The sequence below is a fragment of the Sander lucioperca genome, chromosome 10, assembly GCF_008315115.2.
Source record: "Sander lucioperca isolate FBNREF2018 chromosome 10, SLUC_FBN_1.2, whole genome shotgun sequence".
Taxonomy (NCBI): domain Eukaryota; kingdom Metazoa; phylum Chordata; class Actinopteri; order Perciformes; family Percidae; genus Sander; species Sander lucioperca.
In genome coordinates, this window is record NC_050182.1 from 24,095,461 (window position 1) to 24,122,975 (window position 27,515).

Sequence of the window (27,515 nt, forward strand, 5' to 3'; positions counted from 1 at the left end):
GTCTTTTAATCATCAGATACACACAAACATGTTTAATGTCAGGACCTCATACATTGGAATACTTAATTATTTTGATAATTTACACATTTGCAAGACAAGTTTTATCACATGTCAAACAATATTGTTCTGAAAACACATAGCCATGTTTACACCAACAGCCTGGAAGAGCTATGCATGAGAAATGTTCATTGACAACCACAAACCAAATTACATGTTTCATTTTCATTTCATTTATTTAATAGCACTTAAATAAAAAACATTAACAGGATATGCAAGGGATGCCAAAAGCTTAAAAGGCATATGAAGGGTCTTTCCAAGTTTTGCTGAAAAACAAATAAATAAAATCAACTAAACTAAAACTAAGTTTAGTTGAACTAAAAACCATTTCAAATATAACTTATACAGTATGTTTCAAAACATAATCAAACAACAATGTAATTTTCTCTGTGCTTAAATATGTGACACACAACAATCAGCTGCCTCAATAAGCTGCTTCCCCCAATGTTTTGATACCCAAATGTTTCACCAACACATCTGTTTCTGTGTTTGAGGATGCTGAAAAAAGTCTAATAGCCCCCTCTAGTGATAGAATGAGGTTTATGGGTGAAGGAGCCAGATTTGGAAATATATGGGACCTAAGAGTTAAAAACATCAGTTTTTATGTTCTAAGTTATTCTCAATATATAATAAAAAAAAAGATGAGTTCCTAATTCTCCATTTTAAAGAAAATATTTCCAGCATCGATCCTGTTTTTTCTTTCACAAGTCAAGCGCTCATTTGATTTTGCCAAGACAAACAAGGCATATTCCTGGCATTAACGCAGTGAGTTGCTAAACACTTGAAACGACAGACTTTGTAACTAATGTTTCACTTGAATGTGAGACATTTGCTCCTGCAACAGCGGATCAGTTCTCTCACGGATATAGCATTTAATCCAGAGATGGGGTGGACTTCCTGTATCATTTTGTAAGTTTTAATGGGATTTTTAACCCACTTGTATGTTGTGCTTAAGTAGTTTTTGTCATGAATTTCTAGCTTGATTACAAAATATGTAATGCGTATACTTGCTATAATTGTGGAGATGCCTCTTATATCATTGTGTGTTATCTTCTGTACCACCAATATTACAGATGAGCAGTGTTTTATAGGTTGACTGAGTGATCCGTCTCTCCATATGCCATATATAAAGCCTCGACAATATTATATGGTTGTAACAGTTGTGTTGATTGTGTCACCGCGTGTTTGTTCTTTTTCTGTTTGCATCAACTTTGGACTAGCAACTCAGATGACCACAAACTGATAAACAGATCGAACTCTCTGTGTCCCTTCACCTTTCCAGGTTTCTGTGTGTGTCGGTGTGTGAGTCCTGGCCGCTGCCTGACACAGAGCCTCTAATGCATGGGGTGGTCCAGTCCCCCCAGTATCCTCAGCCTTACCCTCCCAACCTGCAGGAGCAGTGGGACCTCAGTGTGCCAGAGGGCTACCAGATCCGACTCACCTTCACACACTTGGACATTGAAGCTTCTGCTGGCTGCTATTACGACGCCCTTACAGTCAGAACCATATTTTAACACACATGAAATCATAAACAAAAGACCAATGTTGTTGTGTTTGAGTCCTGCAAAAGTTTGACTTGAGTGCCAGTTTTGGCATCCTGACTCAGACTTGAATATTGACGACTTTACCTAGAATACTTTACCAACTACGCACATATATCTCCATGTTTTGCCGTTATTGCCAAAATGTGCTTTGGTGTATCTCAGTATAACTAACTGCATGATGGGTATTACAAAAGACCTCTGTTTTTCTCCTTGCAGTGGTCTCCCCTTGATAGTAATCTCACAAAGAGGCATTATTTTTTGGGGCTTTTTTGGAGGTTTTCTCTTGCTTGGACATCAGTGGCTCTCATGGGGGTTACCAAGTCTTAACAACAAAATCATTCATGGACAAAATAGCTAATTTCCCATTTGGTGGTGTCATATAGGTAATTGAACCACTTTTTGTTTGGCCCCAAATTCCCCCCCAAAATCCCCCTTTTTCCCAAAACAGATGAGTCCGATTTTTATGATTTATTTAGAAATGTATATTTTCTTTTTGTGGAAATATACTAGAACAGTTTACCATATTAGTTAAACTCAAATGCCACTTGGAGGCAGTGCAACCAATTTTAAACACAACATTGGCATTTTATCACTTTATAAAGTTATGAAGATATACCAAATTAGATGTGCTTCTGGCCACCAGAAACATGGCCACCAGAAGCATGTTAGTCCAATATATTCACCTTACTTTTACTTTTAGACTCCTGATGGAAGTATCTGTCTCTTTAGCCATAGCACAGTCTATATCGACGCCGTTTCACTTCCGGGATTGGTATCGTATTCCCTCTTTTTAGGTCGGATGTCCGGTACCTTACGCTTTGTTTGTGTTGGAGTTTTAAACTCCGGTTGATTTATGAGGACTATGGTTAACTGCTCCTCAGATAGATAGAAGTTGTTTTAGTCATGCAACAGAAAACTCAGCTTGGACAGATCCAAGCTGAGTTTTGCACGTAAACATGTTCCACCAAAACAAGTTCCTTCCCAAGGCTATTTTACCGAGGCACTGTCATTGTGTCCGGGACTTAGCGCCGCCCATTGTGATTGGCTTAAAGAATAGCCAATGAACGGGAGCATTTTTTTCTCCCAACCCAGAATGCTGTGTGGACTAGCCAGACCCTCCTTCGCAGCGCTGTGGAGGAAGGTCTGGCATTGCGAGACTAGCCATAGTCCGACTCATCAGATGTACACTGTGGGTATAAGCCTGCCATTGGTCAGCTATTTAGGCTGACATTCTCCTCCCCTTCCGCTATCTACATGTATTTTGCCAGGGCACAAAAAATTAGCTGAAAGATGCTAAAAACCTCCATGGAGCTGAGGGGAAATGCAGAGTCAGGGGATACTTTTCTGTAAGATTGTCAATACGAGCAATCCTTTCATATTATTCATTGCAATTTCATCGATTGTTAATATGAACATATTGATTATAGCAGCCTTAAGTAATGAGTAGGACTTGAAAATCAGACTTGGACTCAAATTCAAAAATAGAAGACTTGAGATGTGACAATGGCTCAAGGTTTAATGACTCAACTGCAACAATGCAATAGATTCTGCATGGTGTAATACAGCACATCATTTTAACAGCACATTGTCCTCATCATGATTAATATTTTATCCCTTTTATAATCCTACAGGTTCTCTATGATACAAATATCCTGGGGAAGTTTTGTGGTCATGAGAACTTGGCTGATGGGCATCACCCAGGCAACCAGCCCATCTTGTCTCCAGGCAACAGACTCACCCTCATGTTCCAGTCAGACGACAACAACCCAGAGCGCCATCAGAATGTGGGCTTTTCTGCTCAGTACCAGGCAATAGGTAGCACTTCTCCATCATCTTTCACTTCACTCGTCCATGACTGAACCACCTCCCACTAACTTATCGTGTCTGTCTCTCATTATCAGACATGGATGAGTGTTCTGCGCCAGAACCTGAAGATGGCTCAGGTCCACTGTGCTCTCAGATCTGCTTCAACACCCTTGGCTCATACCTCTGCTCCTGTCACCACGGCTACGAGCTTCGCGCAGACCAGCGCAGCTGTGTGTGTGAGTATTGTACAGATGCACACTTGTCATTAATGAACGTATTACGGATGTGAAGCAGGGGGAGAACAATGCTCAGTCAAACTGTTGTCACTCAATTTTTAACTACTTTGACTAAACCCAACCTCTTTTTCAGTCAGGGATACTTTTGTCGAGGAACGGACAATTTATGACAAATGGTTATACAATTAGATTAAGCAGAAAAGGCTTTGCTCTTTGGGGACGCTCTCATAGAATCTGAGCAGCAACAAAATCCACTAGAACCAATCCATGCTTAACAAACACATTCATGAACATTAGATCTTAGTAAATTTAGCAATGCCAAAAGGCCTGACACGGCAGCAAACGACGTACACCTGTATGTATATGATTGGATGTTAGCTGGTAGCTAAGCAGCTGAGGAATGAGCCACTGATGGTGAAGCATGAATGAGGCACCTGATTGAATTTAAGAATGTTCCTTTTCTGTTTTCCCAGTATCCTGTGGCGGAGGTATATTTGATGAGACAGAGGGACATCTGTTCAGTCCAGGATACCCTAACCCCCCACATCATGCTGTGTCATGTCAGTACATTATTTCTGTAGAATCTGGCTTCACTGTCGTTCTTAACTTCACTGACAACTTCCACATCGAGAGCATGGACACTGAGCAAGGTCCAAACTGTCTCCATCACTGGTTGCAGGTAATAACAAGCAGCTATATTTTCATAACTGGAAATTAAACGGAGCACTAAACAGATATGAAATACAATAAATGAGCTATGCACTACTCCTCTCTCGAAAGGTGACCACGTCAGACAGAGAGCCCATGAAGCTGTGTGGTGGAAAGAGTCCAGGTCTGATAGTCACAAACTCCAACACTGTCAGACTGGACTACCACACTGATAATGAAGGCCTGAGCAAAGGCTGGAGCCTGGACTACAGCACATACAGTGAGGGAGAGAGGAATGAGAGTGGAAATAAGCCGATGAGCAATTAAACTGCAATTGATTGTCAAAATATGTCTGATTGCAAGGTAACTATATATATGCAGTTGATGTTTCATGTCGGCTTGTCTGTGGTGTTTCCAGGAGTGAAGTGTCCATTGCCCGGTAATGTGGCTAAAGGCAGGGTCACTCCTATCTTGACTGAATATTTCTACAGAGACTACATCTATGTGCGCTGTGACCAAGGATACAAGCTGATGATGGTTAGATAAAACGTCAAATTTTTAATTTAATTAATTTTCTCTAATAGAGGGAACTTTATTTGTCATTGTGTGCGATATAAAAAAACAAAAATTGGCTGATGTTTTATCAGTTCCACTCTTTTCTCTGTCAGGGTGGTCAGGAGGTTGAGGGTTTCTCTACCATGTGCCAAAGCAGTGGACAGTGGCATCTCCCTCTACCAGAATGCCACAGTATGTTAGCTTTAAGCTTAGACAAAACATCCATTTGAAAATTAATGGAAACTATATTGTGATTCAACCACACATTACATATTCGTATAATTTCCTGTTTCATTTGCCAATAATGAATATGTCCCTGTTTTTGTTCTTCTGCAGTAATTGATTGTGGAGAACCTGAACCTTTGCTCAATGGAGGGTTGACCTTCCTGTCTGGCTTTCAGTATCAGTACCGTTCTGTTGTTCAGTATCACTGTAATGAACCATTTTACTCTCTCCTTGGGGGCATTACTGGTGAGATATTAACATATAGTATTCTATGATGTATGGTTTTTAGATTTTTTCAGAATTCCCACCAGCCATTGGTTTCTATAAGAAGACTCTTAAAGTGCTCATTATGCTCATTTTCAGATTCATAGTTGTATTTAGAGGTTATATCAGAATAGGTTTACACGGTTTAATTTAAAAAAAAACACCATATTTTTGTTGTACTGCACATTGCTGCAGCTCCTCTTTTCACCCTGTGTGTTGAGCTCTCTATTTTAACTACAGAATGAGGCATCTCACTTCTATTCCATCTTTGTTGGGAGTCGCACATGCACAGTACCTAGGGCTCGATGGCCTAACCCTTACAATAACCATTGCCTAATCTTAGTAGAGACGTTAGGGGCTTAAAACACCGATAAACGTACCTAGGTAAGCACTGCTAGCCAGTCAGAAGCAGAGTATGAGGACGTGCCACGCTAGCAGCTAGGCGAGCATTATAACGTGTGTTACAAAGTGACGAGTGTTCGTCATGGAAGTAAAAGGCTGGACTACAATAGAGCTGTTTGGAGCAGTTTGTAAACAGTGTTTTCTGTTGGAGATGGTAAGTCCCTTTGGGGTGGACTTTGGGCTTTTTCATTTTTAAACCTATTACATGCACAAAAAAGATATGTAACACAATAAAGGAAAGGGAAAAAGCAAAAAAGCATAATATGAGCACTTTAAAACTTACATGAAAAAGCACAGTATTAGCAAAATGGTTAGCTGTGGTGTAATGTATGATATGTAGGAAATGGACTCAAACATGCGAAGCTATTGGTCCCTAAGTAAACAGTAACAGTTTGTTTTTATAATTTTTTTTTATTGCAATTACAATTTTCAACTCCCCCCCCCCCCACCCCCTCTGTCCCAACCAAAACATTTCTCTCTCAACTTCTGCCATAATACAACTGTCAAAAAAACAAAAACCAAATTATATGAAAGTATCACAGTAGCTCTGCTATATCTTCTTCTTTACACAGTGCATATATGTTCCTTTTGCCTTATTGCATTCAAAACAAAGGGCAGGTATATTACTGTTGTACTATTCAATTTATCAGGGGTTGTGTATGTCTGCATCAGCCAATTTTATTGGAGTACCTAAACAGTAACTTAAAGCTATATAGTGTGTAGTTTATGTCGGCCCCATGAGGAATTCTAAGTAATGACAACCACACTGTCGGCGCGTCCACATGACAGAGCCTTCCGTGATCACGCACGCGCCCCCACTCCTACACGCAGTTGCTTGTATGCAAAGAAGGACACGGAGGATTAAAAAAACATGATGGACTCTTCAGAAGAGGTAATTATCTTCACTCAAGCTTCTGCGCGGCAAAGTCGCCGGACGCCACAATCTTCTGAACATAGTCATACTGAGAAATACAGAGAGAGTTGTGTGGAGCTGATAGTCTAATTAGCTTTGTAGCAACTCATTTGGCAATGGCTTGAATGTAACGGACATTCAATAATATCAAAAAGTTACGCACTAAGCTTTAACACCAAGCTGAAAAATGTTTCACTGCCCTCCAAGCATCACTAATGGGTGCGTACAGTACAAAGGTGTAGCCTACTCTGTTACAACTGTAACAACACGTAACATGTCACGGTGTAGTGACACACCCTGGACTACACTTCTACATCGCTGACTGATTTTTCTTCTCTCTGCTCTACAGTTGTCTTCACCTGTGAAGCCGACAGAAAGTGGAGGTCCAACAGTGATATTGTTGTCAGTCCAACATGCATACCAGGTATTGCTTTTCATTTTTACAATAAAACCCTGGAAAACCTTATTTAAATCTAAATCTATAATGTTTTCTTTAATTGGAAGTATGTAGCCTACTTGTGTGAAAATCTGAAATACATATACGTTTGTATCCCATCAAGTCTGTGGCCAGCCAACAAAACTCATCTCTGCCTATCAGAGGATCATTGGAGGCAGTCACGCTCCAGAGGATACCATCCCCTGGCAAGTGCTACTGAATATAGATGGAGGAAGAGGAGGAGGCATGGTGATTGGAGACCGCTGGATTATGACTGCAGCTCATAACGTAATGAATAAAGGAAATCAAGTATCAGAAGAGACTGTGCGGGTAAGTGTTTTATTATAGGTGTTATCTGCGTGCCCATTGCCTCCATATTTTTGAATTTCATTGCAAAATGCTGCAAACCACAGCCTTTGTGACCTTAATGGTCCATTAGAGCAGGAGACATTTTGCCTAAAACTGCTGCCACCAACTCTGTTATATTTTAAGCTTGGTCAAATTGTTTTACCTTCATGTTGCATGTTTTAGTGGATTTTTCTGTTTCATGAATTTCTACCTTGAAAATAAATTGCAGTGTATATACATTCTTGTGTGGAACTACACTCTAACACTGTCTATGAACCATTTTCTAAGGTTAACTATAGGTGATACATTTCTCAAAGTACCATATAGAATAGAAAATATTTATTGTCATCGTATTAAGTACGAGATTGCAACCTCCGTATCAATGCTGTAAAAATAAATGCGGTATAAATAGGGTAATAGTAGCCTACAAATAGGTAAAAATATCAATAAAGTGGCAGTAAGTAATAACTTTATAGAAAGGAATCAGTAAACCCCCATTAGAGAAAGGGTTTACTGATTCCTTTCTATAAACATTAATCAGCAGTATTGAACTAGTGAAAATAGGTATAGAAAAAAGCAAAAGTTAAAAATAATTGTGTCTTATCTGCGTGCCCATTGCCTCAATTTTTTGAATTGATATTTATTTCCTCCTATGCTGTTGTTCTACAGATATATATGGGCCTTACTGATGTTAAAACCCAGTTGGACTCTCCTGTGTATGCTGCCTCAGTCCACGTTCATCCTGAATACAACAACCCCATTAATGTAGACTACAACCATGACATTGCCTTGATCAAACTGCAAGACCCAATCACATTCAACTCATCCATCATGCCAATATGTTTGCCAGCAGAGGGTGCCACATACATCACTGGCGTGATGGGGTAAAGAAACAACTTTCATTTCATGATGATATATAATCTGTTTTATATGATATTATTTATTTTCTTCATTTTTAGCTTTGCAAAGTCATTTTACCTTGCATTTATATCTTCTTTTTTGACCAAATTCTATACAGTGCACCATAAAGGTTTCTTTTGCATTTTTCAGACTGGTGTCAGGCTTTGGCGTTACAGAAACTGGCGGCCGACGGATTTTAACAAATAAGATGAATTATGTGCAATTACCTGTGGTGGAGCAGGAGACATGCAGTAAATCAATCACTTCGTTGAAGAAGACAAGGGACAATGTTCCAAGTCTGTCAAATAACATGTTCTGTGCTGGAGTCCCTGAAGGTGGGCAGGACTCCTGCCAGGGTGACAGTGGAGGCCCCTACGCCCTAAGAGACAACGGAAGGTTCTGGGCTGCTGGGATTGTCAGCTGGGGAGTTGACTGCGGAAAGCAGGGAACATATGGAGTCTATACCAGAGTCACCAACTACATGGACTGGATCAACAAGACTATGCAGGAGAACTGAAATTTACAGTAAAAACATTTATAATAACATAAAAAAGAGAAGTAATTTTGGTCTAATTAGTATTTTTTGCAATGTTAATGCAAATGTTGGCACAACAAGTGCTCTACATTAAAATAATGTTCCAGAGTACTGTACAATGATGAAGTGCACCGTGATTAGAACCATTTTTAAAAACTTACAAAATGACTGAATGAATGTCGTACTGATTGTAAAGTCATTGCATTGCATTTAAAACTCTCAAAGCATTGTTTTAATAAAGTAACATAATACAGACTTAAATGTGCCTTGTTATGAATGTATCTCATATTAGTCACATATCTTCTCTCTGGTAAAGATTATAAACAGATTAGTGTCCAGTCTAACTCCATTTTACCAACTTGGTACTTTACACTATGGCATATGCCACTATTGTTAATTGCTATATATGTCTACTATACACTGTAAGTTCTAGTTACTTCCTCTCTCTTTATGAACAGTAGGCTCTACTTCCATTGCCTAGTTTGGGTCTTTACTGTACTATGCACTGTGCTAATACTCTGGAACGTTTGACTGTACACAAACTCAATTTTACTCGTCATTCTTCTAGTTCGGTAAGTCAGAGTCTTCGAGCCATTATCTGACCTGTATCTGACTTTTTTCACAAACTACAAATCCTCACAGTGCAATTCCTATTGTGTATCATTCTGGTCATCCTATATTATATACAAAAAACCTGCGTGCAGACATAGCTGTAGACTATAAAACTTTTTTAGTTGTTAAAGATTAGGCAAAATAGTGCTAGGTGTGCAGATATGCATGTAATTTGAAACACAAATGACTGAAATAAGCAACTTAAGCAGATTCAGATGAGTGTCTAAGACATACAGCCACCGATCCGATGGTAGGACCACAAAGTCTATCACCAATCTTTACGATGAGTTGTTCAGGTACCAAGTACACTTATGAATCACCCTATGCTCGAACATGGTGTTTGTTATGGCCAATTCAGTCCTAGGCGGTATCCTTTCTAGGACCCCGCTCAGAGTCTCCAAGATGGTCAGGTACTCTAAACAGCCTTCTTCTTAGGAACACGTAGCAACATAGAGATGACCCTCTCATTCTTCAGGGACACTCCAAAACAGCAGCACTCAGACAGAGCTTCTTACTATCCCCACACCCACCTGACGCCTCTCTGTGGGCAGTGACTCCATATCATTCTTTCAGGCTGTGTCCCACTGAGCCCCATGAGTCAAGGCCTGACCACCAGATGCTCGCTGGCGAGCTTCCCTTCTTGGTCCGGCTCCACTATGGGGGACAATAGTTTAACCTTCAGTGTTATTGTGTGTTATTGTAGCCACAGTGGCTACTGTTCAGGCAAAGTTACATAGTCTCACTTAAACTGACTTTAAACGGAACTGTTTTCGTCGGGAGGGCCTCTTTACGATTAATAAAATGTTAAATTTCTGATATAGATGGTAGATAGGGGTGGCAGTAGCTCAGTCCGTAGGGAGTTGGGTTGGGTTGGGAACCGGAGGGTCGCTGGTTCAAGTCCCCGTACGGACTGAAATACGGAGGTGGACTGATAGCTGGAGAGGTGCCAGTTAACCTCCTGGGCACTGCCCAGGTGCCCTTGAGCAAGGCACTGAACCCCCCTGAACCGCTGAGGGCACCTATTCAGCAGTCGCAGCCCACTCACTCTGACATCTCCCCATTAGTGCATGTGAAAGGACCTGTGTGTGTGTGTGTGTGTGTATTTCAGGCCTGTGTGTAATAACAACACTTTTTTTTAACAAATTGTAATTTCCCCCATTGGGGATCAATAAAGAGTATAAATTATAAATTATATGGCTTAATTAAAAATAAATTCCATTATCTTGTGCTATATGCACTGTTCTCATACTCTGGAACGTTTGACTGAACACAAACTGTTTAAGTCTTCATTTTTCTTTTGGTTAATCAGAGTTCTTGAGTAATTATTGGCCCTGTTATTCTACATTCATGCATTTTTTGCCAAAACAAACAGATCCTGGAGGTTAAATTCCATTGCAAAATACTACTAACCACAGCTGGTGTGACATTAACAGTCCATTAGAAGGCATTTCTTTTAAAACTCCAGTCACACAAAGATAAACATATTGCAGACATGAGACGGACCTACTGTTTTTTATGGTAAGCTTGGTCAAATTGTTTTACCTTCATGTTGCATGTTTGAGTGTATTTTAGTTTCATGAATTTCTAACTTGAAAAAAAATTGCACTATACACATGTGGAACTACACTACAGCACTGTCTGTGAGCAGTATATGTTTGATTATGTGATACATTTCCTAAAAGTACCAAATAGAAAACTAAATAATATTATGTGGTTGCAAAAGTTAAAAATGTTTGTGTCACTGTGATTGCTCATTTTCTGTTAGCATCAACTTTGAACTTGCACCTTAGTGCCAACTTTCTCTGTTTTGCACAATTCCAGGTTTCTGTGTTTGTCAGCGAGTTTTTGCTGGCAGCTGCCCAACTCTGGGTCTGCAATACATGGAGAGGTCCAGTCCCCTCAGTCTCCCCGGCCTTACCTTCCCAACCTGCTGAGGCAATGGGACATCTGGGTTCCCGAGGGCTATCTGATCCAGCTGTCCCTAACACACCTGGATATTAAAGCTTCCTCAGGCTGCCATCAAGACTCTCTGATGGTCAGAGTCATATTTAAAACCTAATATTATACAATATCCCAAACAATATAATAGTGCTTTCGCACTCAAATGCAGAATCCAAATTGTAGTCTAATATTTATTACTTCACTTTGACAAGTTATTGATGACCTGCACAAATTGAGTTCTTGAATTGGATCCAGGGACTCCATCAGTTTTTTTTCATCAACTACAAATCATTGCAGTGTAATTCTTATTGTGTATTAGTCTGTCAACCTAATTGATTTACAGTAACCTGAGAGAATGGCAATTATTTGAACTCAAAGTGGCTGTTTGGACTTGTTGAGGACTTCCGCCGCTTAAAGCTGCAATCTCCCCAAACCTGGGTGTTTGCTTTGGTGACAACTGTGGCCAACCAAGCCCAAAAGGCCTCCTACATCAGCTAGAAAGCTTTCTTCACAGGCTGGTATCCACTAGTGGGTTCTAAGGCTGCTGCCATGGCAGGCACCAACAACCTTCTGACCACAATTCAGCAGCCACCTTTACAATAGAAGCTTTGAACAGGGTCCACTAGGATTCCATGTACGAAATTCGTCTGGAGGTGGAAGTTAAGACTTTGTGTCAGGGGTCTCAGTTAGACGCTCCCAATTACCCTCACTACATGTTTGGGTTTACCTAGTCTATCTGACAGCCTCTCCTGCCATCGTCTGGTATCACCAGTGCCTTGGTGGCTAATGTGAACCAACTTTAGGTATATTTTGCAGTACAAGGCACATTACCGAGTCACTTTGCTGACTGACTCTTATCCGTGTGTGATACTGTAACATTAGTTAAGAATTTAAACTGAAGGCCAAGCCTGACTGTTTGTCAGGAAGTGCCTTGTCATAATCTGTGGTCTGTTTTACTTTTTACAATGTTCAGGTTCTCTATGATCAAAATGTCTTGGGGAAGTTTTGTGGCCAGGAAAATTCAACTGATCACCCAGGCAAAGAGCCGATCCTTTCTCAAGGCAACAAACTGACTCTCATATTCCAAACAAGTGACTTCAATACAAAACTCCAACAGCACATTGGCTTCTCTGCTACCTATAAGGCAATAGGTACAGCTTTTCTGGTCACTCCATCTTCTCTCCAATGTGTTATGTCTTCCAACCTTCAAGAGAAAATTCATCTTAAAATATAAGTAACAGGGTGCTTTTGGTCGGTACAAACCTATGTATTTCTTTAAGTTCGAAATAAGAGCATCATAACATTCAAGAATCTATCAGTGAATTCACCATGACTGCTGTTATTGTGTCCTAGGATTTGTTCATTCATTAAGCAGCCCCAAGATTTGTCTCTAATATGATGTTATAACAATCTTGATCTTGATCAGCTTAAGATGAGACTGAGAGATGAGCCAAACAACAATATAATTTTACATAAATAACTTTAGTATTTAATCTTTAGTTTAAGTTCTCCCTTTACTGACCTTCTCATTATCAGACATGGATGAGTGTTCCCAACCAGACCCTGGAGATGGCTCAGGTCCACTCTGCTCTCAGATCTGTGTCAACACCCCTGGTTCTTACCGCTGCTCCTGTCACCACGGTTACAAACTTCATTTAGACCAGCACACATGTTTGAGTGAGTATCGTATAGTCAGTGAATTCACGCGTCTTTGTATGTAGCCTTTATGTGTGTCATCCTGTGAAGCTCTGTAGCTACAGTATGGCATTAATGCTGCTGAGTCAGTATAAAAAACAAATCTTCATTTTGAGATGAACTCCTCAATCTCTTCTTCTTGCTACAATAATACTTGCCTTTGCCCCTTGTTTAGTGTCCTGTGGTGGTTGTATATTTGACAAGAATAAGGGACATCTGGCAAGTCCGAGATACCCTCACCCCTCACCACCTTTGCTGTCCTGCTTATACATCATCACCGTGGCGCCCAGCTTAACTGTGACTCTCAACTTCACTGACAACTTCCACATAGATAGCATAGACACTGAACAAGGTCCCAGCTGTGTACGTCACTGGCTGCAGGTATTGGTAACGGGCTTCCTTGCAACAAATGACAATAAAAAGAGGGCTATTCTGATATACCTCCGTTTATGTAAATGCACTTAGTACAACTCCTCCCCTCGTAGGTGACCATACCAGACAGAGAGCCCATGAAGCTGTGTGGTGGAAAGAGTCCAGGCCTGATAGCTACAAACTCCAACACTGTCAGACTGGACTACCACACTGATGTTGAAGGCCTGAGTCGCGGCTGGAGCCTGGACTACAGTACATACGGTGAGGGACAAATGGAGAGAAAATTTTTTTTTTTGTTTGGTCAACAGTAACAATAGGTAACAATCAAACGCAATCACATATCTGATTAATGTTTGGTTATCATGTCCTTTCCAGAAATCAAATGTCCAGTTCAGGGGCATGTGTCCAAACGCTGTGTTTCCTGTCTAAACTGAATATTTCTACAGAGTTTACATCTATGTAACCTGTGACCAAGGATACAAGATGACGATGTTTTTTTCTTTAACTGGCAAAATATGAATATGTCCTTGTTTTGTTCTTCTGCAGTAATTGATTGTGGAGAACCTGAACCTTTGCTCAATGGAGGGTTGATCTTCCTGTCTGGCTTTCAGTATCAGTACCGTTCTGTTGTTCAGTATCACTGTAATGAACCATTTTACACTCTCTCTGGTGGCGTTAATGGTGAGATATTTATATATTTTTACAAAAATGTAATTAATAAAAATTAACATTTTTGATTTAGCTTAACTAAAAATATCTTGTCTTATCTTGTTCCCTCTGGTCTTCAGTTACTTTCACCTGTGAAGCAAACAGAAATTGGAGATCCAACCACAACAATGTCACTCCAACATGTATACCTGGTATTATAATCATGTGATATCTAATTCAGGATGCTTGAATTTAAACATTAAGTCTGTGTGAACCTAATTTATGTCTGTCTCATCCAGTCTGTGGCAAGCCCACAAAACTCATCTCTGCCTATCAGAGGATCATTGGAGGCAGTGACGCTCCAGAGGATACCATCCCCTGGCAAGTGCTACTGAATATAGATGGAGGAAGAGGAGGAGGCATGGTGATAGGAGACCGCTGGATTATGACTGCAGCTCATAACGTAATGAATAAAGGAAATCAAGTATCAGAAGAGACTGTACGAGTAAGTGTTCTACTACAGGTGTTATCTGTGTGTTTTTGAACACTATTTGATATTTATTTCCTCCTATGCTGTTGATTTGCAGATTTATATGGGCCTTACTGATGTTAAAACCCAGTTGGTCTCTCCTGTGTATGCTGCCTCAGTCCGAATTCATCCTGAATACAACAACCCCATTAATGTAGACTACAACCATGACATTGCCTTGATCAAACTGCAAGACCCAATCACATTCAACTCATCCATCATGCCAATATGTTTGCCAGCAGAGGGTGCCACATACGTCACTGGCGTGATGGGGTAAATAAACTTTCATTTCATGATGCTATATAATCTGTTGTATATGATATTATTTATTTTCTTTGTTTTTAGTTTTGCAAAGTAATTTTACCTTGCATTTAAATCTTCTTTTTTCCCTTGCTGTGCTAACATGTGAAAGTTGACCAGAACTATACAGTGCACCATAAAGGTCTCTTTTGCATTTTTTTTTCAGACTGGTGTCAGGCTTTGGCATTAAAGAAATTGCCGGCCGACGGATTTTAACAAATAAGATAAATTATGTGCAATTACCTGTGGTGGAGCAGGAGACATGCAGTAAATCAATCACTTCGTTGAAGAAAACAAGGGACAATGTTCCAAGTCTGTCAAATAACATGTTCTGTGCTGGAGTCCCTGAAGGTGGGCAGGACTCCTGCCAGGGTGATAATGGAGGCCCCTACGCCCTAAGAGACGATGGAAGGTTCTGGGCAGCTGGGATTGTCAGCTGGGGGGTTGGCTGTGGAAAGCAGGGAACATATGGAGTCTATACCAGAGTCACCAACTACATGGACTGGATCAACAAGACTATGCAGGAGAACTGAAATTTACAGTAAAAACATTTACAATAACATAAAAAAGAGAAGTGATTTTGTTTTAAATAGAGTCTTTCTGTAATGTTAATGTATATGTCACAAAAAAGCTAAAAATATAGATAATTTTCCAGTGCAAGGTACAATGATGAAGTGCAATCCTGATTAGATCCATTTCTAAACTTGAGTGTCATACTAATTGTAAAGTCATAGCATTGCATTTAAAACTCTCAAAGCATTTTTTTTTAATAAAGTGACAATACAGACTTAACCCTTGTGTTGTCTTTGGGTCAAATCTGACCCCTTTTCAAAGTTTTTTATATCCAAAATATGGGTTTCTTTCAACCAAGTTGCCCAAAAATAATTTGGATGCATGGATGTACATGGAATGGAAGCGATACAACATTCTTCACAGGTAAAATGAATGATTACTTCCATTGGATTTTGGGTGTTTTATTCAATTTCATAGCATTTGCAAAAATGTTAAATGGTTTTAAGTCTCCTGACTAAACTTTGACATAAATTGTGGTTCACTCAACATCCTCTGATCTGAACTATTAGTCAAAATAATTCATAATTTCTGCTTTTTTTAAACTCAAAAAGTAGGTATAATGTCATATGAATACAAAAAAAGCATTGAAAAAAGTAACAAAAACGTTTAAAAAATGGTCAAAAAAAGTTCACTTATATGTTTGACGGGAAGACAACACAAAAGTTAAATGTGCCTTATGTTTCTCAGATTAGTCACAGATCTTCTCTCTGGCAGAGATGATAGTATCCACCTTGCACTCAATGCAACTGTTGTATATTGCTGCTAATTGCTGAATTTTTTTTACTGTACACAAACTCTGTTTTACTCTTCATTCTTCTAGTTTAGTTAGTCAGAGTTATTAAGCCATTATAGGACCTGTTCTACAATTACAATACCTGCATTTATTTTTGCCAAGACAAACAAATCATGAAGGTTAAATTCCATTGCGAAATACTACAAACCACAGCTGGTCCATTAGAGCATGAGACACTTTGTACAAAGTTTCAGCCACACAGAGACAAAAACGTATTGCAGACATGGGATGGACCAACTCTGTCATATGGTAAGCTTGGTCAAATTATTTTACCTTCATGTTGCATGTTTTAGTGGATTTTTACTTTTCATTAATTTTCTACCTTGAAAATAAATTGCAGTCACATACTACAAGTGTGGAATTAACAGCACTGTCTATGAGCAGTTTTCTAAGGTTGATTATTTAAGTGATACATTTCTCAAAGACAAGTACCATATATAATAGAATATCTTTATTGTTATTGTATTAGTACAAGATTGCAACCTCTGTATCAATACTGTAAAAAAAAAATAAGGTAAAAATAGGGTAAAAGTAGCCTACAAACAGTTACAAATAGCAATAAAGGGACAGTAAAGTTATAACATAAACAGTAACGGTATCCAGCAGTATTAAATAGTGCAAATAGTAATAAAGTCAGCAATAAAGTGGCAGTAAAGTTACAGTATAACATTAATTAGCAGTATTGAAATAGTTATAGAAAACTAAAGCAACAGTATGCGGTTGCAAAAGTTAAAAATGTTTGCGTCACTATGTTTGCTTGTTTTCTGTTTGCATCAACTTTGGACTAGCACCATAATGCCAACTCTCTCTGTTTTGCACAATTCCAGGTTTCTGTGTTTGTCAGTGAGTGAGTGCTTGCAGCTGCCGGACTCTAAATCTGTTATACATGGGGAGGTCCAGTCCCCTCAGTATCCCCGTCCTTACCTTCCCAACCTGCTGAGGAAATGGGACGTCTGGGTTCCCGAGGGCTACCAGATCCAGCTGTCCCTAAAACATCTGGATATTAAAGCTTCCTCAGGCTGCCATCAAGACTCTCTGACGGTCAGAGTCATATTGAAACCTTCTTGAAACCCACTTAACTTTGAATGAAATATTGATGACCTGCACAAATTGAGATCTTGAATTGTAACCAGGTACTCTGTCATTTCTTTTTATAAACTACAACTCATTACAGAGCAATTCTTATTGTATCTGTCTGGTCATCCAGTTTGATATACAGTAACCTGATGGTAGAACATAGCAATTATTTTAACTCAAAGTGAATATTTGGAGTTGTTTAGGACTTGGGTCTCATGTCAGACTCAACTCCTTTTTATGCAGAAAGGACTTGACTCAGGCTTGATGTTTGATGCCCTTGATGCGCTGTTCAAGTGTATCCTGTCCTCAAGCACAAATGTTGTTTTGCAATTCAGTGTTTTGCGTAAAGCAATACCAACTTTTGAAAGAAGAAATAACTGATTCTTCCTTTTACAAATGAACATTTTAAATCTTAAGCAATGATCTTAAAATCATTGCTCTTGAATCTGGTGCTATAGCCTTACTTGGTCTGGGATGACCGATAGCTTATGGTGGCTAATGATAGCTAATGTTAGCAAACTTTAAGTAAATATTGTTGTATAAGACACATTACTAGGTAACTTTGCTGACTTTATGACTTTTCTTCACTTGTGCTACTGTCATATTACATATTTTAGCTAAATGGCAAACAATAGTTTAGCATTCAGTGTTATTGTCACTTGTAGCCCCAGTTCAGCAAAAGTTAGACTCACTTGAACTGACCTTTGATGGAATTGCGTTTGTAAGGAAGTGCTTCACCGTGATTGATAGTCTTATGTCCTTTCTACTCTTTTCCTTTTTTCAGGTTCTCTATGATCAAAATGTCTTGGGGAAGTTTTGTGGCCAGGAAAATTCAACTGATCACCCAGGCAAAGAGCCGATCCTTTCTCAAGGCAACAAACTGACTCTCATATTCCAAACAAGTGACTTCAATCCAGAACTCCAACAGCACATTGGCTTCTCTGCTACCTCCAAGGCAATAGGTACAGCTTTTCTGGTCACTCCATCTTCTCTCCAATGTGTTATGTCCTCCAACCTTTAAGAGAAATTCTGCCTTAAAACATAAATAACTTGCCATTTTGGTCAGTATGATTAATATCAATAAACATGTAACAACAGTATCTCTTTAAACCGAAAATAAGAACATCAAAACTTTTAAAGAATCTATTTGAATGAATGAAGTGAATTCGCCATGACTGCTGTTATTGTGTCCTAGGATTTGTTCATTCATTAAGCAGCTTCAAGATTTGTCTCTAATATGATGTTATAACAATATTGATCTTGTGTTGATCAGCTTAAGATGAGACTACTTTGAATGTGTACATTAAAAATAAGCTAAACAACAATATAAATATACATAGATAGCTTTAGTATTTAATCTTTAGTTTAGGTTCTCCCTTTACTGACCTTCTCATTATCAGACATGGATGAGTGTTCCCAACCAGACCCTGGAGATGGCTCAGGTCCACTCTGCTCTCAGATCTGTGTCAACACCCCTGGTTCTTACCGCTGCTCCTGCCACCATGGTTACAAACTTCATTTAGACCAGCGCACCTGTTTGAGTGAGTATCATATAGTGAATTCACGCTTCTTTGTATGTAACTTTATGTGTCATCCTGTGAAGCTCAGTAGTTACATCCATCTATCAATTTTCTGCCACTTGTCCGGGGCCGGGTCACAGCAGCAGCAGGCTAGACAAGGCAGTTCAGTCCCTCTCCCTAGCAACTCCTGGGGAGGCGTTTCCAAGCCAGATACAATAGATAATCTCTCCAGCAAACCTCCAAAAGAAGCATCCTGATCAGAGGCCCAAACCACCTCAACTGGCTCCTTTTGACCGAAGAAACAGCGGCCCTACTCCTCCGAGCCCCTTATTCGATGTCTGAGCCTCTTACCCTATCTCTAAGAGTAAGCCCAGTGACCCTACTGAATAAAAACTCATTTTGGCCGCTTTTATCCACAATCTCATTTTTTCGATCATTTCCCAAAGCTCATGACCATAGGTGAGGGTTGGAACGTAAATTGAGAGCTTTGCCTTCCAGTTTATCTACGCACCTCTTTACCACAACGAGCTAGTACGCTGCACCAATCTGCCTGTCGATCTCCATTTTACCCTCACTTGTGAACAAGACCCCAATATACTTGAACTCCTTCACTTGGGGCAGTAACTCACTCCCAATGTGAAGGAAGCAATCCATGTTTTTTTTGCAGAGAACCATGGCCTTAGACATGCCAACTCTCATTTCGACTGCGTCACATTCTACTAAAAACCATCTCAGTGCTTGCTGAAGGTCACAGTCTAATGAAGCCAATAGAGCCTCATCTACAAAGAGCAGAGATACATTTCTGAGGTCTCCAAACCGGACACTCTCCTCCCCTCGGCTGCACATTGAGATCCTGTTCATGAAAGTCACAAAAAGAATCAGCGACAAGCCTGGCGGAGCCCAACACCAACTGAAAACGTGTTTAACCTCCTGCCGAGAATACACACAGCTCTCACTCAGGTTATACAAGGACAGGATTGTTCATGGTAATTTCAGGACTGAGATAGTAGTAGTCCAGGGTAGTAAGCTATCTCTATGTCCACAAAACAACATGTAAAACAACCTTCTGGCACCCTTGAATACACTTTCTGAGGGAGACCGAACAGTGTGATACCCTGGTAATTGGAACAAACATACCCTCCGGGTTTCTTTTCCAACTTTTTTTTAATTTAAATTTTAACAGTAACTGACGTACAACATAGGTCAAGGTGAACAAAGCATAGTGAAAACAGTATGTCACTTCCCCTCAAGTCCCCTGAACCAACCCAGTTCAGGTCTAAAACAGACAGGGACAAACAATACAGACCCATGCACACTGACAAACACACACCAGTAAGGACACACAACATCCAAAAGAGCTGGCGTCCAATGGAGCAGTCCAGAAGGAGCTCAGTCCTCCAAGTCAGGAGATAAGCTGAGGGAGTCAACGACTTCTAGGAAAGGGTCTCATGTCTCTAGGAATGTCGAAAAAAAGAGCCTTTCAAAGATGATCTAAGCTTCTCAAGCTTCAAATTGTCGAGCACCTCTTTAATCCAACGGTCGTGTGTAGGGGGGTGGGAAAGCTTCCAGTTGAGCAAGATCAGTCTCCGAGCTAGCAAAGATCTAAATGCCAGGGCCCGCCTCAGTGCAACAGGGAGGTTAGCGTCAGGGGAAATGCCAAAAATGGCTTACAAAGGGTTAGGGGGGATAATGTGCTCATTCCGGTCCCCGTTTTATAAAAAATGGGAACCACAACAACTGTCTGTCATCCTGTGGGCACTGTCCCTGACCTCCACACACTGAAGAGACGTGATAGCCAAGACAGTCCAACATTGTCCAGAGCCTTCAGTGTCTCAGGGTGAATCTCATTCACAGTCAGTAGTTACAGCATGGCATTTATGCTGAATGTAAAAATAATCATTTTGAAATGAACTATTCAATCGCTTCTTCTTTCTACAATAATACTTGCCTTTGCTCCTTTTCCAGTATCCTGTGGTGGTCATATATTTGACAATAATGAGGGACATCTGGCCAGTCCGAGATACCCTCACCCCTCACCACCTTTGCTGTCCTGCTTATACATCATCACCGTGGCGCCCAGCTTAACTGTGACTCTCAACTTCACTGACAACTTCCACATAGATAGCATAGACACTGAACAAGGTCCCAGCTGTGTACGTCACTGGCTGCAGGTATTGGTAACGGGCTTCCTTGCAACAAATGACAATAAGGGGCAAGAGGGCTATTCTGATATACCTCCATTTATGTAAATACACTTAGTACAACTCCTCCCCTCGTAGGTGACCATACCAGACAGAGAGCCCATGAAGCTGTGTGGTGGAAAGAGTCCAGGCCTGATAGCTACAAACTCCAACACTGTCAGACTGGACTACCACACTGATGTTGAAGGCCTGAGTCGCGGCTGGAGCCTGGACTACAGTACATACAGTGAGGGACAAATGGAGTGAGAGATGTTTTTTTGTTTGGTTGACAGTAACAATTGATAACTGAAGAGATCTACAACTGTAGATGTGTGATTAAATTAAATGTGATTAAATGTCCATTTCCGGAGAACGTGGCCAAACACAGAGTGTTTCCTATCTTAACTAAATAATTCTTAAGAGATTAAATCTATGAAACTTGTGACCGAGGAAACAAGCTGATGATTGTTTGATGTTTTTTTCTTTCACTGGAAAAATATGAATATGTCCTTGTTTTGCTCTTCTGCAGTAACTGATTGTGGAGAACCTGAACCTTTGCTCAATGGAGGGTTGATCTTCCTGTCTGGCTTTCAGAATCAGTTATGGTCTGTTATTCAGTATCACTGTAATGAACCATTTTACACTCTCCCTGGTGGCGTTAATGGTGAGATATTTATATATTAAAATATATATTATTCATGAAAATATAATCTCTAATATCTAAACTAAAAATAAATGCCATTATCTTGTTCCCTCTGGTCTTCAGTTACTTTCACCTGTGAAGCAGACAGAAAGTGGAGATCCAACCAAAATGTCACTCCAACATGTATACCTGGTATTATGACCGTATGATATCTAATTCAGGATGCTTGAACTTAAACATTAAGTATGTGTCTGTGTGAACCTAATTTATGTCTGTCTCATCCAGTCTGTGGCAAGCCCACAAAACTCATCTCTACCTATCAGAGGATCATTGGAGGCAGTGACGCTCCAGACTATACCATCCCCTGGCAAGTGCTACTGAATATAGATGGAGGAAGAGGAGGAGGCATGGTGATAGGAGACCGCTGGATTATGACTGCAGCTACTGACCTAACACATGATGGAAAACCAGTATCAAATGAGACTGTACGGGTGAGTGTTCTACTACAGGTATTATCTGTGTTTTTGAACACTGTGCATCTTTGACATTTATTTCCTCCTATGCTATTGATTTGCAGATTTACATGGGACCTACTGATGTTAAAACCCTGATGGGTTCTCCTGTGTATGCTGCATCATTCCACATTCACCCTGAATTCAACAACACCAACGGTTTAGACTTTAACCATGACATTGCCTTGATCAAACTGCAAGACCCAATCACATTCAACTCATCCATCATACCAATATGTTTGCCAGCAGAGGGTGCCACATACGTCACTGGCGAGATGGGGTAAAGAAACAACTGAGAGTTTTCATTTCATAATGCTATATGATCCATTCCAAAGGATATTTTTTTCTAAATATTTTTTTAATAATCTTTTTTATCAATCATCTCATCTTGCCTTTTACTCTTTTCATACCTGTTTTATCTTGTTGTGCCAACATGTGAATCTTGTTCAGCGTGTAGACAGGAGACTCTGATTTGCTGAGTTCACCATTACTGCTGCTTGTACTTTTTTCTTTTTTTTTAGACTGGTGTCAGGCTTTGGCATTATGAAAATTTACCCCCCACGATTAACAAATAAGCTGAAGTACATGCACCTCCCTGTGGTGGATCAAGAGACATGCAGTAATTCAGTCAGTAAACTGAAGAAGACAAGGGACAATGTACCAAGACTGACAAATAACATGTTCTGTGCTGGAGTCCCTGAAGGTGGGCAGGACTCCTGCCTAGGTGATAATGGAGGCCCCTACGCCCTGAGGGACGACGGAAGATTCTGGGCTGCTGGGATTGTCAGCTGGGGGGTTGACTGTGGAAAGCAGGGAACATATGGAGTCTATACCAGAGTCACCAACTACATGCACTGGATCAACAAGACTATGCAGGAGAACTGAAATGTACAAGGGTCAAAGACGAATAAGGATTTAAAATCTGAAAATAAATGAAAGTGTCAAAAAATGCCAACTCAAGCACTTTCTATTTTTATTAGAGTGTTCTATATACATCTCAACAACAGGAATTTAATTTAGAAATGCAACGTAATTTTTTTTGATGAATCATGTGATTTATTCCATGAAAAATGTCCTTTCTGGGTAACGGGAATGGATTTAAAAAAAATATTAAATGTCTACCTTTTTAGCATATAAATGTTTAGGCATATCCATAGTTACAGCTAACCAAACACGCACTGCTCAAAAAAAACCAACATTTTTAACACAATTAATATGATATATTTGGGTATTTATAATTAAATGGGCTAATCGTTTGATTTTGGTCACGCAATATTTCATGCCAAAAACAGAAAAATTATGAAAGATGTCTTAAAATGCTTTACAGTAAAGGTTATCAGGTTTGTATTGTATACTCAGCTCAGGAAAACATGATTGTGTAATATACCATGAAAATCTGAGTTAAATGACTTGACTGTGTCATTGTTACTCAGGATGACATCCCGTTAGCCAGGAATGACATAATGCAAAAATGCCATAAAAGATTAAATAAATACATATTATTTTATTAATATAATCTAACATTATCAACACAATGCTTGAAAAGTGACAAATACTAATAAAAAACTATTTTCATTAACATGTCCAATCTGGATAACAGAGGACATGTCCTGGGTAACAGAAGATCTTCGTTATCCAGGAAGGACGAAAACATGATTTTCCCACCAAAACTCTGTCAAACATTGCATACTCAGCTAAAATATATCTTAGCCTTAAAACATTAATGCCAGATTTCACATGAAATAGGCATTTTTTAAATATCAAAACATCAAATACGTTTTATTAGCGTTATCCAGAAAGACACATGATTTTTGGACATAGTGCACCAGTGACCGAAAAAGCAAAATAAAAACTTTTTTAAGAGAGAATTACTAAACTCTCCAGATGTTTTGGGGTCCTCCAAAATCTTCTTTATGATGTAATATCATATTTCATGACTATGCAATTGCATTATGGATAATTTATGGATTTTAAGGTCTGTTACCCAGGAAGGACATTAGGGAAATCCAAAAGTAAGGACAAAAGTATTTCTTGAGTAACATTTTAAATAAGGGTAGGATTGTTACTATATTTGTATGTATCACTGCAAACATCGACACAATTATGCCAAAGTAGATAATTAATGCTCTTATTATTTTTGACATTTTGGTCACATTTTTATACTTAGATTTTAAGCCCGGACGTTACCCAGGATGGACAGTTTGGCACTTCTGAGCTCAATAGCTCTTTGAATTTTATTTTTTTTGCAATAAATACCTATAAAAGTGAGTAAAGAGGGGAGAGTTGAGTAATATGATGTAGTTTTTTTAAATTTATATTTATCTTTTGCATTATGAATATGCTTTGGACACCATAATTGACATGCCACATCTTTGACCCACAATAAAACAATAAAAACAAAATAAAAACATTTACAATAACATAGAAAAGTCAAAGATTTCATTTCCTGCATTCTGACACTTTTATGCACCAATTTACGGTGGAAATACCTTTATTTAGCCTATGCGAAGACAAAAAACACAGATGACAGTTCAAAATATATCAATATTATAATGGAAACTGTGTTGTTACATGCCATTGTGCACTTTTAAGTGGGCATATGGAAATCCTGGAGCTTTCTTAGTGGCTATACGTGATACCGTATACCTGCGTATCACGTAGACTACACCACTGTGGCAGATGCCACTATTGTTGTTAATTACTACTACATACTGTAAGTACTAGTTACTTCATCTCTATTCATAAACTCACAAAAAACAGAAAGCTCTCCTTCCATTGCCTAGTTTGTGTTTTTACTGTACTGTGCACTGTGCTATTAATCTGGAACGTTTGACTGTACACAAACTCTGTTTTACTTGTCATTCTTCTAGTTCGGTTAGTCAGAGTCTTCAAGCCACTATCTGACCTGTTTTTCTACAATTCATACCTTGATTTATTTTTGCCATGACAAACAAATCATGGAGGTTAAATTCCACTGCAAAACACTACAAACCACAGCCGGTCCATTAGAGCAGGAGATATTTTGCCTAAAACTGTAGCTACGCAGAGAAACACTTATTGCAGACATGGGATGGTCCTACTGTGTTATATGGTAAGCTTGGTCAATTTATTTAACCTTCATGTTGCATGTTTGCGTAGATTTAAATTTTTCACGAACTTCCATCTGAAAAATAAATATAAATTTCAGTATATATACATAACTATAAGTGTGGAACTACACAACAGCATGTATAAGGTACTATAAGGTTGATTATAAGGGTACCATATAGAAAAAACTAGAGCAATTCTGTGTGTTCTCTTTTTCTGTTTGCAACGCTCTCTGTTTATGCACAATTCCAGGTCAGTGAGTGAGTGCTGGCAGCTGCCCGACTCTGGGTCTGCAATACATGGAGAGGTCCAGTCCCGTCAGTATCCCCGGCCTTACCTTCCCAACCTGCTGAGGCAATGGGACGTCTGGGTTCCCGAGGGCTACCTGATCCAGCTGTCCCTAACACACCTGGATATTAAAGCGTCCTCAGGCTGCTATCAAGACTCTCTGACGGACAGAGTCATATTGAAACCTAATATTAAACACTATTCAAAACAAAAGATCAGTGTTGACTTGAGTATTGATGACCTGCACAAATTGAGTCCTTCCGACTTTTTTCACAAACTACAAATCCTCACAGTGCAATTCCTATTGTGTATCATTCTGGTCATCCTATATGATATACAACAAACCTGCATGCAGACATAGCTGTAAAAAAACTTTTTTAGTTCTAAAGATTATGCAAAATTTGCTAGGTGTGCAGCTGTGTATGTAATTTGAAACACAAATGACTGAAATAAGCAGATTCAGATGAGTGTCTAAGACATACAGCCACAGATCCGATGGTAGGACCACAAAGTCTATCACCAATCTTTACCATGAGTTGTTCAGGTACCAAGTACACTTATGAATCACCCTATGCTCGAACATGGTGTTTGTTATGGCCAATTCAGTCCTAGTCTCATAAAAGTCTCCTCTATAACATAACAAGTCCTAAGAAATCCAAGTGGTGGAAAGTATTGAAAAATACTGAAATCAGTAATGCCAGTTTCCCATTGCAGCCTATGTTAAAGAGACACTACAGGTGAAGAGGGAAACTATTTTAACTAACAGATATCTCTATTAAACTTCCCCAGACAATAATCTCTTGTATTACAAGTATTCTGAACGTGTATGTTTGATTATACAAATGACTGAGGCATTGTCTAATTAAATCCTGTTGCTGCCGTTGAGTTTGCTGATCTGGTGGAGAGTCACAGGTGGTTCGGGATCAGATCACGGGGATCAGACCTCCGGTGCTGGGTCTAGCTGCTGCCGTTTTCTTCAAGTAGCAGCTAGCCATCAGCCAGTTGTGACCATAGGTTGTGACCCGGGTCCCCGGTGTTGACTGATTCTGGTCCGTGTGTGAAGCTAGTGTGACCCGCACTAACTAACATTAGCTGGGTATCAGACGAATCTGCAGAGCTCGTGTTTTATTCATGGGTGTGTTAAGGTTTTATTTCCTTTGGCAGATAGTGATATGGTTTGATGCACTATGCCAGGGAGGCTAGCTAGTTGCTTTTAGTCTGAGTCTGTAAGGTAACCAAACTTTATTTAAATATAACATGCAAATAGGGAAATAAATGTTAACGTTACATATAAAATAAAGTCCCCTGAAATAAATAAAAGTAAAACATATGTATTTAGGCTATTGAACTATATTGACTAATGTATCTTTATATGTATTGCCTCATTTATTCATTCAGGATGTATTTCATAGCCATATTTATGTAAAGAGGTGCAAAAAAACGGATGATCAGTCGCTCAGGAAGTTGGGGTACAAGTTTCCCTCAACTTCAGAATCAGACGCTGCGAAGCAGAAGCTAACTTCAGCGTGGTGTCAGATGAGTCCACAGTCTATGGTCAGATCATGTTTGAGCCATTTTCAGCGCAAAATCTCCTCACATTTCTGGCAGAAAATCCTCTTGCACCCCCACTTCCCTGTGATATGCGCACATTGATTTCTGCACATGACAGGGCTTTTTTTCGCCATGTCTAAAATCACTTAAGAGTAGGAATCCAAAGTCATTTTAGCCTGTGCTGAAAGCAACACTGGTACACTGGCGCTGTTGCCTTGGAAATGACAAGGTTTCAGAATATTAAAAAAACAGGCCTTTTTTTCATTTCTGTTTTGTAGTGATATAGATAGTGTATTTTTTGTTATATGAAATAGAAAATGAAAAT

At 39.4% G+C, this 27,515-nt stretch overlaps 2 protein-coding genes across 2 annotated transcripts; both read left to right on the plus strand.

Moving 5' to 3' along the window:
* The first annotated feature begins 752 nt into the window (after nt 1-752).
* On the plus strand, nt 753-15,630 carry LOC116049783 (complement C1r-A subcomponent-like). The gene is made up of 23 exons (XM_036005829.1): nt 753-966; nt 1,340-1,553; nt 3,233-3,416; nt 3,503-3,643; nt 4,117-4,322; nt 4,424-4,571; nt 4,710-4,828; nt 4,960-5,038; nt 5,183-5,317; nt 7,000-7,074; nt 7,211-7,416; nt 8,104-8,318; nt 8,485-8,850; nt 11,303-11,516; nt 12,396-12,573; nt 12,959-13,099; nt 13,293-13,498; nt 13,603-13,750; nt 14,036-14,170; nt 14,278-14,349; nt 14,437-14,642; nt 14,725-14,939; nt 15,133-15,630. Exons 1-23 carry the CDS (start codon nt 863-865, stop codon nt 15,497-15,499), a joined length of 4,074 nt encoding a protein of 1,357 aa, XP_035861722.1. The 5' UTR covers nt 753-862; the 3' UTR covers nt 15,500-15,630.
* Nucleotides 15,631-16,308: 678 nt separating this feature from the next.
* Nucleotides 16,309-23,149, plus strand: c1r (complement component 1, r subcomponent). Its single transcript, XM_031299627.2, has 11 exons — nt 16,309-16,581; nt 17,160-17,373; nt 18,194-18,371; nt 18,810-18,950; nt 20,895-21,100; nt 21,209-21,356; nt 21,639-21,773; nt 21,876-21,944; nt 22,038-22,243; nt 22,330-22,544; nt 22,786-23,149. Exons 1-11 carry the CDS (start codon nt 16,556-16,558, stop codon nt 23,147-23,149), a joined length of 1,902 nt encoding a protein of 633 aa, XP_031155487.1. The 5' UTR covers nt 16,309-16,555.
* The last annotated feature ends 4,366 nt before the right edge of the window (nt 23,150-27,515 follow it).